This window comes from Salmo trutta, chromosome 9 (genome assembly GCF_901001165.1).
Source record: "Salmo trutta chromosome 9, fSalTru1.1, whole genome shotgun sequence".
In the NCBI taxonomy this organism is placed as follows: Eukaryota; Metazoa; Chordata; class Actinopteri; order Salmoniformes; family Salmonidae; genus Salmo; species Salmo trutta.
This window is the reverse complement of record NC_042965.1, coordinates 41,899,007-41,916,490: the sequence shown is the minus strand read 5'-3', so window position 1 is coordinate 41,916,490 and position 17,484 is coordinate 41,899,007. Positions and strand designations below refer to the sequence as shown.

Below are 17,484 nucleotides of genomic sequence, written 5' to 3'. Positions count from 1 at the left end.
TATAGGATTAGGCTGTGCAAGTGACCATAGTGACGTTTTTCCCCCACTCTGAGCGGAATGAGTTCAGTTGGCTTCCTGTGCGTTGGTTTGACAACTAGCTGTCCAATCGGCAGGCAATCGGCTAACATCGGGACATGCTTTTATGGATCAATAAGAATATGCTCAATGGGGCTGAGCAAAATATTTATTTTCTAATCCGGATATGCAAATGACCTGATTCGCTGACTCAAATCGTATAGGTGAAATTACCACGAAGTAAGGCAATTGGGGACAACAAGAACAAGTATATTGTGTTCCCGTGAGTGTTTTAAATTAGTAATTATCTACAACGTTCACGAGATGATCACGTTTGGTGGCTACAATATTTCTATAAATTCTGTAGGTAGAGTCCACTGTTGAGGTGTCGCAAAACCGGTGAATTGAACATCGATACATTGTTGCGGCTCAGATCAGTGTAGCACTGGTGGGAACAAAATAACCCTGTAGTTTGAATCGCTCTGTCTGTCTGCTGTATCTCTTTTTCCACCAGCGTCCAGCGATAATGCCTCAACCCAAAGTCAAGTTGGTGGTGACAGGAGATGTTTTGGGTACTGTCGGGAAGAGGACTCAGGGGATAGTGGATTGTGTCCAAGCCGGGGGCATTTCTAATGTATCCCTTCTGGTTAACGCCTCCTTAGCGAAAGAAGTGACAGAGCTGGCCAAAATTAGATGTAGTAAAGTAGGCTACATGATTTACTTTCATAGCTAATTTGTGACGTTTAATAGACTACAGATAAATTACACTAAGGGTGTGTTCATAAATTAAATCTGGAATGTCACAGTGCGCTATGGACGTTCGTATATTCAGAGCGTTGTCAGATTGTCCATTCATAAAATTCAGAGAGTTGTCAGATTGTCCATTCATAAAATTCAGAGCGTTGTCAGATTGTCCATTCATAAAATTCAGAGAGTTGTCAGATTGTCCATTCATAAAATTCAGAGAGTTGTCAGATTGTCCATTCATAAAATTCAGAGCGTTGTCAGATTGTCCATTCATAAAATTCAGAGAGTTGTCAGATTGTCCATTCATAAAATTCAGAGCGTTGTCAGATTGTCCATTCATAAAATTCAGAGCGTTGTCAGATTGTCCATTCATAAAATTCAGAGAGTTGTCAGATTGTCCATTCATGAAATTCAGAGCTTGTCAGATTGTCCATTCATGAAATTCAGAGCGTTGTCAGATTGTCCATTCATAAAATTCAGAGAGTTGTCAGATTGTCCATTCATAAAATTCAGAGAGTTGTCAGATTGTCCATTCATAAAATTCAGAGCTTGTCAGATTGTCCATTCATAAAATTCAGAGAGTTGTCAGATTGTCCATTCATGAAATTCAGAGCGTTGTCAGATTGTCCATTCATAAAATTCAGAGAGTTGTCAGATTGTCCATTCATAAAATTCAGAGCTTGTCAGATTGTCCATTAGTAAAATTCAGAGAGTTTTGCGCACACTGGACGCTCTGGCCGAGGAGTACGGTTGATCAGTGTTCTGACCTCACAACGGCAGTCAAGCACCCAAGCTAACTGGATAACATTGGCTAGCTTGCTAGCTTCTTCCAGACACAAAAGAAAGAACACCCCACTCTGACCATTTTATTCCCTCTAGCAGAGCTGGTTAGGCTGTTTTATAATCCAGAGTTTTGGTGACTGTTTACTGCCAAGTGATACAGTCGAGGGGTGTTGAGCGTTAGTATACAAAATATCTACTGGATACAATTTTTAAAACATTACAATACATTCACAACACAGTGTGTGCCCTCAGGCCACTACTCTACTACCACATATCTACAATAGAAAATCCATGTGTAGGTGTGTATAGTGCATATGTTATCATGTGTGTGTATACATGTGTCTGTTCCTATTTTTGTGGTGCTTCACAGTCCCAGCTGTTCCATAAGGTGTATTTTTTGTCTTGTAGGGTATGCATGGGTGTCCGAGTTGTGTGCCAGTAGTTCAAACAGACAGCTCGGTGCATTCAACATGTCAATACCTCTCACAAATACAAGTAGTGATGAAGTCAATATCTCCTCCACTTTGGGCTGCCCTGTTCTGAGCCAATTGCAATTTTCCTAAGTCCCTCTTTGTGGCACCTGACCACACGACTGAACAGTAGTCCAGGTGTGACAAAACTAGTGCATGTAGGACCTGCCTAGTTGATAGGGCTGTTAAGACAGAGCAGCGCTTTATTATGGACAGACTTCTCCCCATCTTAGCTACTGTTGTAGCAATATGTTTTGAGAGATCTTCAGTGAGAGTGAGATGTTATCAGTGAGATGTCTTCAGTCAGATGTTATCAGTGAGATAATATCAGTCAGATGTTATCAATGAGAGGTTTTCAGTTCCTGTGTCCAAGAACACCAAGGTAACCTGTCTAAATGACTACCGCCCCGTAGCACTCACATCTGTAGCCATGAAATACTTTGAAAGACTGGTCATGGCTGACATCAACACCCATCATCCCAGACCCTGGACCTACTCCAATTTGCATACCGCCCCAACAGATCCAAAGATGATGCAATCTCTATTGCTCAGAACTCTCAGCAAGCTCAGAGTTCACAACAAAAGGGAGACAACGTAGAGACAAGGAATATCAAAATATATATGTATTAAATAAAGTAACTAAAGATAATGAACCATGGTGTGTGTAATCAGTAGTGTAAGTGAGTGTTTTGCATGCCTGAATGTAATAGTGCAGGGTGTTGAAAGGTGCCAAAGCAAATAAGCAAATAAGCAAATAACCAAAAAGCCACAAAACTACCACAACAGAAATCAACAAACGTGTCTGCATGGAGTCTCCCCAATGACTGTGGAAGACGTCCATTTATCATGGGACACACCCGGGTCCAGATGTTTCCCATGTAGCTGACGACCCTCCCAACTCCGCCCACCGACATCCTAATAAGGAAACAAGAACAAAGAGAGAGAATACGTCAGACAGAGTGGGAGGGTCGTCACATACTCCTCACTGCCCTTTCTTATTTGGACAAAATGAACACCTATGTGAGAATGCTGTTCATTGACTACAGCTCAGCGTTCAACACCATAGTGCCCTCCACACTCATCACTAAACTAAGGACGCTGGGATTGAACACCTCCCTCTGCAACTGGATCCTGGACTTCCTGACAGGCTGCCCCCAGTTGGTAAGGGTAGGCAACAACACAGAGAGACCTGGTAGTGTGGTGACAGGACAACAACCTCTCCCTCAACATCAGCAAGACAAAAGAGCTGATCGTGGACTACAGGAAATGAAGGGCCGAGCACGCCCCCATCCACATCAACGGGGCTGTAGTGGAGCAGGTCGAGAGCTTCAAGTTCCTCGGTGTCCACATCACTAAGGAATTATCAATGGTCCACACACACCAACACAGTTGTGAAGAGGGCACAACAACACCTCTCCCCCCTCAGGAGACTGAAAAGATTCGGCATGGGCTCCAGATCCTCAAAAAGTTATATAGCTGAAACATTGAGAGCATCTTGACTGGCTGCATCACCTGTTTGGTATGGCAACTGCTTGGCATCTGAGCGTAAGGCCCTACAGAGTGTTGTGGGTACGGCCCAGTCTACTTGCACATCTAACATTCCAGTGTTTAATTTCTATATTTTAATTACTTTGCCACCATGGCCTATTTATTGCCTTACCTTCCTTATCTTTCCTCATTTGCACTCACTGTATATAGACTTTTCTTTTTTTCTACTGTATTATTGACTGTATGTTTGTTTATTCCATGTGTAACTCTGTGTTGTTGTATGTGTCAAACTGCTTTGCTTTATCTTGGCCAGGTCGCAGTTGTAAATGAGAACTTGTTCTCAACTAGCCTACCTGGTTAAATAAAGGACTTGTTCTCAACTAGCCTACCTGGTTAAATAAAGGACTTGTTCTCAACTAGCCTACCTGGTTAAATAAAGGTGAAATAGAAATAAAAAAACATCACTGGGGCCCAGTTCACTGCCATCTAGGACCTCTATACCAGGTCGTGTCAGAGGAAGGCCCTAAAAATGGGCAAATATTCCAGCCACGCAATTCATAGACCTGTTCTCTCTGCTACCGCACTGCATGCGGTACCGATGCACCAAGTCTGGAACCAACAGGACCTGAACAGCTTCTGCCCCCAAGCCATAAGACTGCTAAATATACTGAACAAAAATATAAATTCAACATGCAACATTTTCAATGAACTCAGTCAATTTAAATAAATTCATTAGGCCCTAATCTATGGTTTTCACATGATTGGTCAGGGGCACAGCCATGGGTGGACCTGGGAGGGTATAGGCCCACCCAAATTTGGAGCCAGGCCCACCACTGAGTATTTCCCCACAAAAGGACTTTATTACAGACATAAATGCTCCTCAGTTTCATCAGCTGTTCGAGTGGCTGGTCTCAGACGATACCGCAGGATGAAGAGGTCCCTGGGCTGGCATGGTTAGACATGGTCTGCGGTTGTGAGGCCATTTGGACGAACTGCTAAATTCCCTAAAATAATGTTAGAGGCGACTTATGGTACAGAAATGAACATGACATTTTCTGGCAACAGTTCTGGTGGATATTTCTGCAGTCAGCATGCCAATTGCACACTCCCTCAAAACTTGAGACATCTGTGCACATTTTAGAGTGGCATTTTGTCCCCAGCACAAGGTTGACCTGTGTAATGGTCAAGCTGTTTAATAAGCTTCTTGATATTCCACACCTGTCAGGTGGATGGATTATCTTGGCAAAGGAGAAATGCTCACTAACAGGAATGTTAAGAAATTTGTGCACAAAAGTTTAGAGAAATAATCGATTTGTGCGTATGGAAAATGCCTGGTATCTTTTATTTCAGCTCATGAAACATAGGACCAACACGGTACATGCTGCATTTATATTTTGGTTCAGTATTGTTAGTCAGGGTAGCTATTGGTTAACTATTTAACTATATGCATTGACCCTTATTGCAATAACTTATGACTCATCACATACACTGCTGTTACTGTTAATTATCTATATTGTTGCTTAGGCACTTTATCTGTACATAAATGCACATATCTACCTCAATTACCTCATACCCCTGCACATCAACACAGTACTGGTACCCTGTGTATATAGCCAAGTTATTGTTAATCATTGTGTATTTATTCCTTTTGCTATTTTACACACAATAAAATAAAATGTGACTAGAGTATGGTGCCCTCTACTGGCAGGTTGTCTCACTAGACGCCAAATTAAAAAGTCTAAAGTTTAGACTCTAAACATTGTCCCAACTAGTCTGCCTTGTCAGGCCACTGATATGAATGTAGGCTACAACTTTCAGCTATGCCCAATGTTCCTGATTTGAAGTACAGACCAGACTATTATGGAAATGTCCCTTAATGTATAGTGGAATCCCTTTCTGTGGTGTCACTCTGACCACAAACTTTGTCCCGCCTTCACATCTTCGAGAAGAACTGCTGAATCCCTACACATTCACTTACCTATTGTTGAATCTTGCCTTTCCCCTTCACGTCTACAGTATATCTTACCCAGAGACTGCAGTTGAAAATTATTTAAAACACGCACTTTATGAAACAATAAAAATGTTGCACTGTCCCTCAAAAACTAACATTTTTAAAAGTGTTCCCATTCCCAACACATTTATTCACCCAGACACAGGGACAAGCTCACAGCAGTCAGACAAGGTCCCAGCAGTCATTCACCCAGACACAGGGACCAAATGGTTAGCCATCTTTATTATGAAACATTGGACTGAATCACACAGCTGTTACACCCTACTGGCAGACAGACCTCTCCCAGCTCAGTGTAAGGTACCTGTTACATAGGACCACTGTGATGTACATCAGTCTGTGTTAAACAAAGGCACCCTATTCCCTGTATAGCACACTACTATAGACCAGAGCCCTATATAGCACACTACTATAGACCAGAGCCCTATTCCCTATATAGCGCACTGCGTATGAACACAGCACATAAGTGCCCTACAATTTGGCCAGAACCCTATAAAAGGGAATAGGGTGCCATTTTGGACTCAACTTCAGTCCCCTGGCGTTGCCCCAATCAGGTCTGACCCTTCACTAAGACCTTGGGGAGGGGGGTGGGCTGTTCTGTTCCAGTGACTATATCAGCCACTGAGATATACATATATACGTGTGTGTTAGTCTCTCGTGATGACAAATAAGATTTGGTTCACGGTGACAAGATTATATTTATGTAGAGAGAAAGGCGGTGGGGTTCCGATTTTGACATGTGTATGTTCCGTTTGACAATACGGGTGGGAGTGACGATGATGAGCGGACTGGATAGTAGACTTACAGCAAAATGTGAGGAGTCAGAACTATTGTTTTTACTTCCCACTTTGTCTTGAGCAGACTGCAGTGGGTGGGGTACACAGCCACATAAAACACAGAGGGAGATAACCAAAAGCATTTCAGAAGGAAGTCTCAGAATGCAAATGGAGAAAATATGTCCAATGCAAAGAGGGGCATCCTCATAAACAGAAAGTAATGGAAACTGAAGTACATTATGAGTGTTCTTCGGTTTTCCAATCATAAAAAGGCATTTTTGGACCAGTGGGGAGAATAAAACAGAGAATTATCACCAGTCAATTACACTTGTAACTGATAACAATATTGGCTTATTAAATCGGTTGCCATTTTCTTTCTGTCTGCTCAGTGGACTGGCTCCAAACTGAGGGGATGGACAACGGTGAGGGCTTGTTCCACAGAATACAGTGCAACTACAGAAGCAGAGAAGTCAAAAGGAAAACATTTCAGCACACACTTCCAGGGCCTAGCTAACATTTCATTTTGGGGTGTGACAGACCAAGGTGAGACTAGAGAACAGGAAACAGAAAATAAGAAAAGCAGAACCACAACTTTTCATTCTCTGTCAGAAAAATCTCCTTCCACAAATTAGTGCTACCACAAGAGGCATACAGTACTCAAGCTGTGATTTCTTGTTTTTCCTCTTTTTAAACAAACAGCAAAACTAAAACATTGGATTTTTTTTTTAATCATTTCTTTCTACTTTTTCCCCCTCCTTAGTTCACCATCTTTAACATGGAAGTGCTCTAACCATTTATTTTTCCCTGTGTTTTTGATTTTAATTTAAGAAAATAGTAGAAAGTTAGTAACGGCCTCGAACTATCACCAGGAGGAGGAGGAACCTGTCTGATCCAGGGTCCTGCGTAAAGGGTAGGCTGTGGCTGCAGCCACGCGCTCAGGTGAGGCTGCTAGGATGACATGTTTTTGTGTGAGGGAAGAATGGAGGAGAGGATGTGTGGGGAGATGGGGAAGGTACAGAGAGAAGGGAGGAGAAGACATACATTTGGTTGTGGGGGTGAGGAAGGGAGGGAGAGAAAGGGCTACACACTGGTCAGGTAATCAGTCCATTGGTCTCTTTTCTCCATGTTTCTTTGTAAACTCTTCTGCGTTCTTAAAGAATTTTTTCCGGTCCTTTGAGTATTCTTCTGCTAAGTCTGCCCTCAGGGGGTGCTCTGGCTGGGGGTCGTTCACCAACGCAATCAGAGACTGAATTACTGCAGAATAGACAGGGAAAACAAACGCATTACTACAAAATCAATTACTACACTGAGAACCTAAAATGACTAGTGCAAGTTTTTATTTTCCTGTCATCTGCTCCAGTGTCAGGGTATTACAGGGGAGGCAGGTAGCCTGGTAGTTAGGGGGGGGGGGCAGGTAGCCTGGTAGTTAGGGGGGGGGGGGGGGCAGGTAGCCCGGTGGTTAGAGCGTTGGGACTAGTAACCGAAAGGTTGCAAGATCGAATCCCCGAGCTGACAAGGTAAAAAAAAAAATCTGTCGTTCGGCCCCTGAACAAGGCAGTTTTAACCCACTGTTCCTAGGCCTCCATTGAAAATAAGAATTTGTTCTTAACTGACTTGCCTAGTTAAATAAAAGGTTAAAAAAATTAAAAATAATAATCACATAAGCATTGCAGGCATAATTTACATTCTAGGCAAATGAGAGGTTTTTAAGTCCTGACTTCACATTTATGCGCAACTCAACTTTCAGGAAAATCCAGCACTGTTATGTGTGTAAAATGTTCAAGCTAATGTTTCAGCGCTCCCACCAGAGGGCTGACCGCACTCCCACCAGAGAGTGACTATTGGGAGACTGAGGCTCACCCACCTTGGTCCGTTTTGGTGGCTGGCTTCCAGTTCTCTGCGCTGATGACAGGCAGACACACCTGTCCCTTCTCGTCGATGTTGGGGTGGTAGATCTTCGTCTTGAATGTGATCTTGGGGGGCTTGAAGGGGTACTCGGCGGGGAAGATTAATTCAATCCTGAAAGCTCCCTTGTCATAAGGAGCGTTGTCCTATTAGAGGAGTAATGGGTAGAAAATAAACCATGGTTAGTTAGTTCGACAATGACCATACCCAAGGAGCAACCCGTATAACCTTGTAATGACATTCCATACATGTAATAGTTCTATAACTACAACAGGGCTTCTGTGAACTTAATGGCCTTCATGAGAGAATTGTGAAGCCATGAATTGACGATGATAAGGAATAAAACCACTTACAGGGACAATGAGACCTTGCCAGGTCAGTATGTTGGATTCATCCACTTGAATGTTTCGGAAGTTTTTCATTCCAGACTTGCGAATCTCTTCAAGTTCCTGAAAAGAGAGCAACATACAACATTATGACACGTTAAGCGACCCTCTCCAATGAGGAAAAGGAACATAAGTGTAATGTACATATCCGACTCTTAGGAAGGGGTTAGGAGAACTTCCAATGACTGTGGCTCCGCATTCACTACAATAAGTCAAATGTCATTCAAGTCATTATGCATAAACAGAGAGCCATCTGCCCGTGAGGCATCAATGTCTGTGAATGACAGCAAATATGGCATTGACACGTCTTGTTGATGTAAACAAACCTAAAAGCCAGAAAGCTTACTAATTCATGTTTTGTTTGGTCCACACAATTCAGTTTGCCGAGTGTTTATTATTAGTTAGGTCTAGAAAACGTTTCGGTTTCGTTTACTGCTGCAAACCTTCACGATGACCTCATGAGATAACTGCACCATGAGTTAATTTTCTACCAGGGTGTCGTGTTGATAAGAGCCATATCTGGCTGACTATCTAGTAGTATAGACCCACATAACTGGCTAGCTATCCAACGTTACTGTTAGTGACAAAAACTATAACTATCAAATATAACACTTGACTAAATGTATTTCCACAACCATATGTGCGGTGATAGCTAGTAACGTTAATAGCATTAACTAACAACTTGCGGTTTCGTTTCTAAAACGGAAGCACATAGTTTATAAAGTCGTTAACTACTACCATTAGCTGACTAGCTAACGTTACAGCAGTTAACGTGACTATAACTAAATCGCATTGATACACAGGGCTAACTTGAAACGTTAAAAGTAAAACCGTTGTGCGACTTGCTAATCCTCTAAACATTGGGACAATGAGATTGTGACTCAGGTAGCACATTGTAAGTGAAACGCCCTTTCTTTGGTTTAGCTAGCTAACGCTAGTTGGGCGATATGGGGAGCTAGCTAGCTAACTAAAGTAGCTAGCCATCAAACAAACCGCTCAGACAGTTGGCGTAGTTAGCTAGTTACAGTAGCCTAGTTCAATAACGAAAATTGTTCAGCAATCGCAAGGTTTTGATAATAATTTGATGTGTCAGTTTCTCTTTCTGTACCGGAGATTGGTGTCAGTTCTAAGTATTAGCGAGCAACACTGCGTACTGGTTTCCCTGCTGTGATCCTCAATTTGGCTTAAATTTGCCGGTGTTTCCAAACCAGGAGTGTATTAATTACGCCGATTCTGTGGCAAACCGTTCCGTCTGACGGTATGTTACAAAACGTTTCGCAACCGAAACGGTTTACTTCAAACGTTTTGCAACGAAAACGAGTTTCTATTGGATAGACTGAGGTTGGTCCCTCCCCGCTTCGTTCGCTCTGTTTGGTTCACAAACGGTAAACTGTGTCCGATGTAAGAGGTAATGAATACACCCCATAGTTTGAGTTAGCTTACGTTAGCTAGTTAGGTTAGCTATCTAGTCAACGAAACAGAGCGACTTCTCGCTTTTAGCGGGACATTATTTCAACACACAACGTTACGGGACAAATACGCATCATGACATCGTGGCAGCGTTGGGGTAAATAATGACTAAGCCCTTAGATAGACCATTCGGCTTAAATGTTGATAGATATATGAAAATAGTGCGATCATGAGATTTACCTTGTGCAGTCTCCTGCTCGCCGCCATCTTGAATCTACTGTGGGTACCCAGAATACACTGCGGCGACAGGGCGGCTTGCTTTCGCAGTTCCAAAAAGCGACACACTGGACGCGTTCGAGCGGATCACTTTTGTCAAGTCGGCGACTATCGTTGATCACCGCCTTTCAAAGTGTGTTGCATTATGCGGATACAAATTGTCCGACTTGCGCTTACATCAACTTTACAACAGCCATGTGATCAAAGGACATGAAGTTTGGACTGCAGTCGACATGCTCCTCACCCGTTGCAATGTGCAGCAATCGTCTACATTGTGGGAAGCATTTGTCAATCAATCATTAGTGTTATTGTTTGACAAACGCGACCCAAATACATGACTGAGACAGGAATAAACTTTGCCGATATTCATGATTAAATTGGATATGAATGAATGTGATATTTCAGGCTCTTACTGCCCAATTGATAGCAATGTACACACCTATATTTAAGTGTGTGATTTGGGGATTGGAGACATGTTTATTTCGGCATCTGCAATACAAAAAAAACAGTTTCTAAACAATGGCAACACTGCCATGTTGCACCGAGCCTCCGACTTTTTGCTGTAGCAGATGCAGTTTGCAGTCGGTTTCTTCAGCCTTACCAAACAAGCCCACTCTTTCCACTCCGCTTTGATACAACGCGGAGTGATTTTCATAGCAGGTTAGGAGAGCATTTTCGCTAATCCTATCCCCTTTCCTAACCTTAGCCTCAGTCGCCTAACCTACTACGTTAATTATCCTAACCTGCTGCGTAAATTCTCCTATTCTGCTACAAAATACACTTCGGTATCGAAGTGGCGTAAAAATAGTGTTACCAGTTCCAAAAAGGCAATGGGCCGCCTTCCAAAGTGTTTCATTATGGGGTAAAAATGGTCAGACTTGCGCCTACATCACGACTACCTGGACTTTACAAAAAAACGTGATCATATGTCACAAAGTTTTGACTGCAGTCAGAGGAAGAGGCGAAGCGAGAGAGAAAGCCTAAACTGCCCAAAATCTGTATTTTCCAGAAGGTAGCGTATTATTATTAGCTCACCAAGCGATGAGTTTTTTTAAATGGAGGTCCATGAGTGTCGAATTTGGTATGGCCTGTTTAATCGAATAAAAGTTTCGTTATGCTTGTTACGAGTGTAACCTAACGTAGCAGGCGTAAAATAAACGCCTGAAACTAGATTCCCTAACAAAAAAAATATTTCACCTTTATTTAACCAGGTAGGCCAGTTGTGAACAAGATCTCATTTATAAATGCGACCTGGCCAAGATAAAGCACAGCAGTTCGACACATACAACAACACAGAGTTACACATGGAATAAACAAAACATACAGTCAATAACACAATAGAAAAAAAATCGATATATAGTGTGTGCAAATAAGGTAAGGCAATAAATAGGCCGTAGTGGCGAAGTAATTACAATTTAGCAATTAAAGACTGGAGTGATAGATGTGCACAAGATGAATGCACTGGTCTTGAAGAGAAGAAAAATAACAGGCCTCTTCTGCACTGTTCAACCAATCCAGTGAATGTAGAGGAGTTTAAGATTAGGGTTGAATGCGGGAACCCCGGTTACCGAGATTTACCGCTCAAAACCTCTCCCTTTTCCCGTGATAAATATAATTGAGAAACCAGTAAATTATAATAAATCATGTATATGAACAGCATTGCGTGAAATGGAACTGTTAAATTATATGCGATGTCTGAATCTGGCTTCTCTACGGCCTCTGCGTGATGACTCATCAACGCTCAGGGTGGGGACAGACGGCCCATCTCAGTACGGAGCACAGTCAACCATTCATTTATTTACCCAATAGAGCATATAGCTCAAATCACATTTTATTGGTCACATACACATACATGGTCAGCAAATGTTATTGCGAATGTCGCTAAATGCTTATGCTTCTAGATCTGACAGTGCAGCAGTATCTAACAGTTAATATCTAACATTTCCACATCAAAACCTAATACACACAATCTAGTAAAGGAATAGGATGAGAATATATAAGTATAAAATATATGGATGAGCAGTGACAGAGCGGCTAAGATGCAATAGATAGTATAGAATAGATAGTGTAGGATACAGTATACAGTATATACATATGAGATGAATAATGTAAGATATGTAAACATTCTTAAAGTGGCATTATTAAAGTGACTAGTGTTCCATTTATTAAGTGGCCAATGTTATCAAGTCTGTAGGTAGGCAGCCGCCTCTCTGTGCTAGTGGTGGCTGTTCAACAATCTGATGTCCTTGAGATAGAAGCTGTTTTTCAATCTCTCTGTCCCAGCTTTGATGCACCTGTACTGACCTCGCCTTCTGGATGGTAGCGGGTTGAACAGGCAGTGGCTCGGGTGGTTGATGTCCTTGATGATCTTTTTTGTCCTTCCTGTGACATTGGGTGTTGTAGGTGTCCTGGAGGGCAGGTAGTTTGCCACCGATGATGCGTTGTGCAGACAGCACCACCTTCTGGAGAGCCCTGCGGTTGTGGATGGTGTAGTTGACGTACCAGGCGGTGATACAGCCCGACAGGATGCTCTCAATTGTGCACCTGTAAAAGTTAGTGAGTGTTTTCGGTGACAAGCCACATTTTTTCCACCTCCTGAGATTGAAGAGGTGCTTGTTGACTCTTCTTCACCACACTGTCTGTGTGCGTGGACAGTTTCAGTTTGTCCGTGATATATAGATGGAGGAACTTAAAACGTTCCACCTTCTCCACTGCTGTCCGGTCGATGTGCTCCCTTTGCTGTTTCCTGAAGTCCACGATCATTCCTGAAGTCTAACTACATCTATGGGATTTTATGTTTTTCTGTGGTGCGTAATGTGCAGTAGCCTATATCTTATGTATTGGATAACAGCACAATCATTTGGTCTTTTTGGGGTTTGGACCCATAAAATGTATTTAATATATGTCCAATCAGGGCCAGGTAGCACCAGGCATGCATTTTCGATCAAAGCTCTAATCAAATCCAGACATAGGCCTATTTATATATACTTTATAACGCTTTTGAATGACACTTCCGGTTTTGGCAGGAAATACCAGGTTACCGGTATTTGACAGTTGTGGCTGCTTTGCGTGATGTATTGTTGTCTCTACCTTCTTTCCCTTTGTGATGTTGTCTGTGCCAAATAATGTTTGTACCATGTTTTGTGCTGCTACCATGTTGTATTGCTACCATGTTGTGTTGCTACCATGCTGTGTTGTTATGTGTTGCTGTTTTGCTATGTTATTGTCTCTCTTTGTATAGTGTTGTCCCTCTTGTCGTGATGTGTGTTTTGTCCTATATTTATATATTTTTTATATTTTTAATCCCAGCCCCTGTCCCGCAGGTGTCACGCCCTGACCAGTAAATGGGTCATTTGTCATTGTAGTATGGTCAGGGGGTGTTTGTTTTGTGTGTTTTGTTTTTTTTGGTTCTAGGGGATTTTGGTTCTAGTTTTCTATTTCTATGTTTCTTTTTCTATGTGTGGCCATGTATGGCTTCCAATCAGAGGCAGGTGTCTTTCGTTGTCTCTGATTGGAAGCCATACTTAGGCAGCCTGTTTTTCCTGTGTTTTTGTGGGTGGTTATTTTCTGTATAGCCTGTGTGCCTTATGGAACTGTTTTGTCGTCTGTTTATTTTGTTTTGAGTGTCCTTTCAAATAAAGAAGAAAGATGAGCACTATACCCGCTGCATTTTGGTCACCTTTCATTGACGCCTGTGACAGCAGGAGGCCTTTTGTCTTTTGGTAGGCTGTCATTGCAAATAACAATTCGTTCTTAACTGACCTGCCTAGTTAAATAAAAAGAAATAAAAAAACGGGAGAAAAGTGATTTGTTCTAGGGATGGAACATTTGTAAAATACCAGGAAAATATTCAACCCTAGTTAAAATGGGAGTGTCACCTTGTTAACGCAGAGAGGAAGAGGTGAAGCGAGAGATTTCACTCTCGCCAAAATCTGTCCAAAATAAGCCCAATGCGTTTCTATGGGCTTATTTTGGACCTAAACTTGTTGCCTGCCTTCCCACCTTTGGGACAATGACTCCCATTGTTAGGGTGGAAACATGAGCATCTCGTCATTATATACAGATCTCTGTATATAATCCAGAGGCAGAAATTGCGTGACAGGCTCTCTTTCCATTTCCCCTGAAAACCAGAACATCCGGGTGTTGGGGACTTGGTAGAGACTATTATGAGTGTACTGATATAAGTAGGACACGTGACATCCCGGACACTTTGAGAAAAAAACAAACACATTATGTACTGTATAGGAGCTGTGCCTGCCGTTCATATGGGTATCGGCCCTCTCATTGGCTAGAATGGTCCCAGTTGATCTCACCTCCTCCCGCCTGCCTTCCATTTTTGAGGTATTTCCATTGTTAGAGAGGTCACATGTCTATCTTGACAATGGGCTTGTTTGAGTGGTAAGGCCAAAGCAACAGACTGCAGACAAAAATCGAGGAGTGAAGTCAGGGGAGGTGCATCTGCTACAGACAAAAAGCAGACACTGATGTGGATTTCCAACAGCAAGGCTCAGTGCAACATGGCAGTGACTGACATTGTTTATGAAAGGATTTTCTTTCTTTCTTTAATGTCGAAATAAACATGTCTCCAAACCCATATCACACATTTACAAACTGAAATCATTTGTGTACATATCATGTGTGAGCCTCAAATATCACATTCATTTGTACATATCCACTGTACACATATGAATCGAGCCAAAGTTGCTTCCTGTTTTTAGTCACATCTTTGGTCACTTTAGCGTGGGTCAAACAATAACACCCTTATGATGGTTGACAATTAAGCCTCCCACTATGCAGGTGATGGCTGCAGGATGAAGCTGGTGAAGAGCAACTGAAAAAACTTACAGTTGAAACTTCATGACCTTTAAATCAAAGGATTTTTGTAAAGTTCATGCAGTCGACATATGAGTGAGATAATTGTATTGCCCCATAATGCAACACACTTTGAATGGCTGTGTGAGTGTACAATATGGGTGTTGGAAACATTACCAAAAAAAAGTATATAAACAATGCCAACACTGCTGTGTTGCACTGAGCTTTGCTGTTGGAAAACCACATCCATGTACAGATTTCAGATGTAACTATTACTTTCAGATGTACCTATTACTTTCAGATGTACCTATTACTTTCAGATGCAGCTGTCTGCCAGGGGCACACTCCAACACTCAGACATAATTTATAAAACAAAGCATTTGTGTTTAGTGAATCTTACAGATCAGAGGTAGTAGGGATGACCAGGGATGTTATTTTGATAAGTGCATGAATTGGACCATTTCCTGTCCTGCTAAGCATTCAAAATGTGACGAGTACTTTTGGGTGTCATGGAAAATGTATGGAGTAAAGAGTACATTCTTTTATTTAGGAATGTAGTGAAGTAAAAGTCGTCAAAAATTTTAATAGTAAAGTAAAGATTCAAAAACAAAACTACTCAAGTAGTACTTCAAAGTATTTTTACTTAAGTACTTTACACCACTGCATGTAGGTAGGGGTAAAAGTAACTAGGCAGTCAGGGTAGATAATAAACAGAGTAGCAGCAGTGTATGTAGAGAGTGTGAAAGTGAAAGTGTGAGTTGGAGTATCAGTGTAGTGAGTGTATGGGTAGAGTCCAGTGAGTGTGTGGGTAGAGTCCAGTGAGTGTGTGGGTAGAGTCCAGTGAGTGTATGGGTAGAGTCCAGTGAGTGTATGGCTAGAGTCCAGTGAGTGTATGGGTAGAGTCCAGTGAGTGTATGGGTAGAGTCCAGTGTGTGTGTGGGTAGAGTCCAGTGAGTGTGTGGGTAGAGTCCAGTGAGTGTGTGGGTAGAGTCCAGTGTGTGTGTGGGTAGAGTCCAGTGAGTGTGTGGGTAGAGTCCAGTGAGTGTGTGGGTAGAGTCCAGTGAGTGTATGGGTAGAGTCCAGTGTGTGTGTGGGTAGAGTCCAGTGAGTGTGTGGGTAGAGTCCAGTGAGTGTGTGGGTAGAGTCCAGTGTGTGTGTGGGTAGAGTCCAGTGAGTGTGTGGGTAGAGTCCAGTGAGTGTGTGGGTAGAGTCCAGTGAGTGTATGGGTAGAGTCCAGTGTGTGTGTGGGTAGAGTCCAGTGAGTGTGTGGGTAGAGTCCAGTGAGTGTGTGGGTAGAGTCCAGTGAGTGTATGGGTAGAGTCCAGTGTGTGTGTGGGTAGAGTCCAGTGAGTGTGTGGGTAGAGTCCAGTGAGTGTGTGGGTAGAGTCCAGTGAGTGTATGGGTAGAGTCCAGTGTGTGTGTGGGTAGAGTCCAGTGAGTGTGTGGGTAGAGTCCAGTGAGTGTGTGGGTAGAGTCCAGTGAGTGTGTGGGTAGAGTCCAGTGTGTGTATGGGTAGAGTCCAGTGAGTGTGTGGGTAGAGTCCAGTGAGTGTGTGGGTAGAGTCCAGTGAGTGTGTGGGTAGAGTCCAGTGTGTGTGTGGGTAGAGTCCAGTGAGTGTGTGGGTAGAGTCCAGTGAGTGTGTGGGTAGAGTCCAGTGAGTGTGTGGGTAGAGTCCAGTGAGTGTATGGGTAGAGTCCAGTGAGTGTGTGGGTAGAGTCCAGTGAGTGTGTGGGTAGAGTCCAGTGAGTGTGTGGGTAGAGTCCAGTGAGTGTATGGGTAGAGTCCAGTGAGTGTGTGGGTAGAGTCCAGTGAGTGTGTGGGTAGAGTCCAGTGAGTGTGTGGGTAGAGTCCAGTGAGTGTGTGGGTGGAGTCCAGTCAGTGTGGGTAGAGTCCAGTGAGTGTGTGGGTAGAGTCCAGTGAGTGTGTGGGTAGAGTCCAGTGAGTGTGTGGGTAGAGTCCAGTGAGTGTGTGGGTAGAGTCCAGTGAGTGTGTGGGTAGAGTCCAGTGAGTGTATGGGTAGAGTCCAGTGAGTGTGTGGGTAGAGTCCAGTGAGTGTGTGGGTAGAGTCCAGTGAGTGTGTGGGTGGAGTCCAGTCAGTGTGGGTAGAGTCCAGTGAGTGTGTGGGTAGAGTCCAGTGAGTGTATGGGTAGAGTCCAGTGAGTGTGTGGGTAGAGTCCAGTGAGTGTGTGGGTAGAGTCCAGTGAGTGTGTGGGTAGAGTCCAGTGAGTGTGTGGGTAGAGTCCAGTGAGTGTATGGGTAGAGTCCAGTGAGTGTGTGGGTAGAGTCCAGTGAGTGTGTGGGTAGAGTCCAGTGAGTGTGTGGGTAGAGTCCAGTGAGTGTGTGGGTAGAGTCCAGTGAGTGTGTGGGTGGAGTCCAGTCAGTGTGGGTAGAGTCCAGTGAGTGTGTGG

At 43.0% G+C, this 17,484-nt stretch overlaps 1 protein-coding gene across 1 annotated transcript; it reads right to left on the bottom strand.

The window, feature by feature from the left end:
• Positions 1-5,716: 5,716 nt before the first annotated feature.
• Positions 5,717-10,332, bottom strand: LOC115200586 (ubiquitin-conjugating enzyme E2 L3). Its single transcript, XM_029763761.1, has 4 exons — positions 10,229-10,332; positions 8,546-8,641; positions 8,152-8,338; positions 5,717-7,541 (listed from the first exon to the last, which is right to left on the bottom strand). The coding sequence occupies exons 1-4, from the start codon at positions 10,253-10,255 to the stop codon at positions 7,387-7,389; spliced, it is 465 nt and encodes a 154-aa protein (XP_029619621.1). The 5' UTR covers positions 10,256-10,332; the 3' UTR covers positions 5,717-7,386.
• Between the last annotated feature and the right edge of the window lie 7,152 nt (positions 10,333-17,484).

Coding starts and splice junctions, on each gene's coding strand:
- LOC115200586 (XM_029763761.1), bottom strand. CDS start 10,255: ATGGCGGCGAGCAGGAGACTGCACAAG. Junction 8,339..8,545: donor GGCAAGGTCTCATTGTCCCT/GTAAGTGGTTTT, acceptor CTCCTCTAATAG/GACAACGCTCCTTATGACAA. Junction 7,542..8,151: donor AGCCACCAAAACGGACCAAG/GTGGGTGAGCCT, acceptor TCTATTCTGCAG/TAATTCAGTCTCTGATTGCG.